This window comes from Austrofundulus limnaeus, unplaced genomic scaffold (assembly GCF_001266775.1).
Source record: "Austrofundulus limnaeus strain Quisiro unplaced genomic scaffold, Austrofundulus_limnaeus-1.0 Scaffold464, whole genome shotgun sequence".
NCBI lineage: Eukaryota > Metazoa > Chordata > Actinopteri > Cyprinodontiformes > Rivulidae > Austrofundulus > Austrofundulus limnaeus.
The window spans coordinates 52,569-55,221 of NW_013952866.1; the positions used below are offsets into that span (position 1 = coordinate 52,569).

At 41.1% G+C, this 2,653-nt stretch overlaps 1 protein-coding gene across 1 annotated transcript in view; it reads left to right on the forward strand.

Annotated features, from left to right (window-relative positions):
* The window catches only part of anln (anillin, actin binding protein), a gene marked incomplete in the record, with an annotated part of 35,915 nt that extends 33,399 nt beyond the window's left edge, over positions 1-2,516 (forward strand). The window contains 2 exon segments of the mRNA XM_014025272.1: positions 305-477; positions 552-2,516. Of these exon segments, the coding sequence (XP_013880726.1) occupies positions 305-477; positions 552-666 (288 nt within the window).
* Positions 2,517-2,653: the final 137 nt, after the last annotated feature.

A 2,653-nucleotide genomic window follows, 5' to 3' on the forward strand; every position in this document is an offset into this window, starting at 1 on the left:
CGATGGGGCGCGTCCACCTGTACGATGGGGCGCGTCCTCCTGTACGATCGGTCGTGTCCTCCTGTACGATGCGGCGTGTCCTCCTGTACGATCGGTCGTGTCCTCCTGTACGATGGGGCGTGTCCTCCTGTACGATGGGGCGTGTCTTGCACACATCTATTGAAGCCTGTCTTCCTGCTGTCAGTTTAAACCTGAGGATGACTCGTCTTCATGGTTTTGGTCAAAGACATGGAGGGCCACGTGTGGCTCCAGAGCCACAGGTTGCAGACCTCTGACCTGAGCTGTTCTCATGTTTGCTCCTCAGAACCCCATCGGTCGCATCAACCTGACCAGCTGCTCCAGTAAGAAGGTGGAAGCAGCCAACAGAGAGTTCTGRGCCCGACCCAACACCATGGAGCTGGTCACAGTCAGACCTCAGAGAGAGGACGACCGGGAGACACTGGTCAGTCTCTGCAGGGACACYGTGTGTGTCACCAGGTAGGTGCGCCCACAGCTCCCTGCTCTGTGTCTGTGTGGAAACATGTCAGCCACATGTGGACTGGTCTGTGCAGGAACTGGCTGAGTGCCGACACCAAGGAGGAGAGGAACATGTGGATGCAGAAACTCAACCAGATCCTGGTGGACCTGCGGATGTGGCAGCCAGAGACCTGCTGTAAGCCCCTGTAACCGCAGCGCTCAGTCCCAGGACTTTTCTAAGTGCAATACAGGCTGACCCATCTTATTTTACCCTAAATAAGATCTAGAGCATAAAGCCATATTTTACAGGCCCTTCACTTCAGTGTGTTTTCAGTTGCTCCTTGCTGATGTGTGAAAGGACCACCTTCTGCAGCTGGTTTCTGTGCTGAAAGCAGTTTATAAATTATGCTGAAATCTGGGATGAAGAGTTTTAATGTTTTTATTTTGCATGGCTGCACAAACCAATAGCAATGCTTTCAGCTAGTTTGTATTTTATATATTAACTTTTCTAACTTGTGTTAATCTTTTGTTATTATTTATCCTCTGAACTTTATTTGAACTGAAATGTTTTAGAGAAATTCTGTTACGTGCTCTGATATCTGACACACTAATCTGATAGTTGCTCAGTCCTTTTTATTTTCAGTACACTTTAATGAAAACAGGACAAATAAACCGAGACAAGTCTTTGGGTACAAGTTGCTTTCAAAATAAAAGCCTTCTGTAAGTCAGAGTATGTAACAGGCTGGTTATTGCACCTGGTTTGTTCAAAGATGGAGCTCTTTGTGGAAAATACATTTTTCTTCCTGCAGTTCTTGTCAGCTCTCTCTGGTGGTCTGAGGAGAATCCTGTCGGACCACCAGGAGTATCACAGTACTGTTCAGTGATACTACAGTCTGTGTACTCAGCCAGTCCTTTCATGGAAGCAGAAATTGTGTAAAAGATTTCCAGTTAAATGATTTAAAGCAGCTGATGTTTTCAAACTGTACTCATCAGTATTTTATTTTGACAATAAAGAGTATAATTTGTTCCCCAATTCTTTTCATTTAATCTTTATTTATGTAGAGACAAATGTCAAGTATTAACAAATACTGTACACTAAAACTGCTACTTCCTGGATGGACCTTGAGCTACATAAAAACAAACCCGGAGGATAAAATGACTCAACACTTGAACCTTGTCGGCTTGTTCCTCAAACATTTTCTTCTTGATCCTGGTCCTGAACCAGAACCAGGATCTGACCTGGGCTCTGATTCAAAGAGAGAAGAGGTGAACCAGCGGGTCGTGAGGCTGACGTTTGGGCAGAGTTTTTCTTTTTTTCCCAGTTTAAAAATGAGTTACCCACAAAAAGAACTAATAAATTACAGAGCTCTAAGGTTCAGGAAACATTTAATTGTCCGTCCTSGCTGTTGATTTCCCTCAGGCTCTGAAGCAGAAACAGCCACAGTTCATTCTGTCGGTTTAATTGTGGATCTTTGAACAGATTCTTCTGTCGTCTGCAGAAAACTGAACGTGTGTGAACTTCTCTAAGGTTCCTGGTCTCTGATTAAATGCTCTGCAGTGTGTATCGTTTACACTTTGACTTAATAAAACACAGTGTGTAATCATATCTGAATGACGCACATTTTGCTTCTGTGATGCTCATTTAAATACGCTTGAATTACTGTATATGACAGTCAGTTATAAAGCAAAATAAAAGGTTTTGTAATAGTTTAGGCATTTGTTATTAACAGGTTCACTTTAAAAGGTTTTATATTAAAAATGACATTAAATTGGCTTTAAACATCAATTTGGCTGATGAAACTAAAGAAAATTTGTGTTGTGAGACATCTTAGGACTGAATGTTATTTTGTTGATTTCATACGTTGGTGTAAATATTTGTTTGTTTTATGCATCAGTACACGAAATAAACTTTCTCAATTTTAAAGCTGCCTCTTCTATGTTTGGGGAGTAAATCAACAGGAGGGTTGTAAATATTCGCCTAAAATGACAGGTGGCTGTTGTCACTGTTTGCTGTAGACCTGTTTACAATATAAAAGATAATAAAAAGCACAATAAAGACCATCTACAAAAGTTAGAAAAAAACTGGTTAGTACAAAAGACATGGGTTGAAATTTTTAAGTTTCTTTAATATATGTAACAAAAAAATAGAATTACTGTATTTTAAAAGTACATGAAAATAAGGGAGAGCATGTATGGA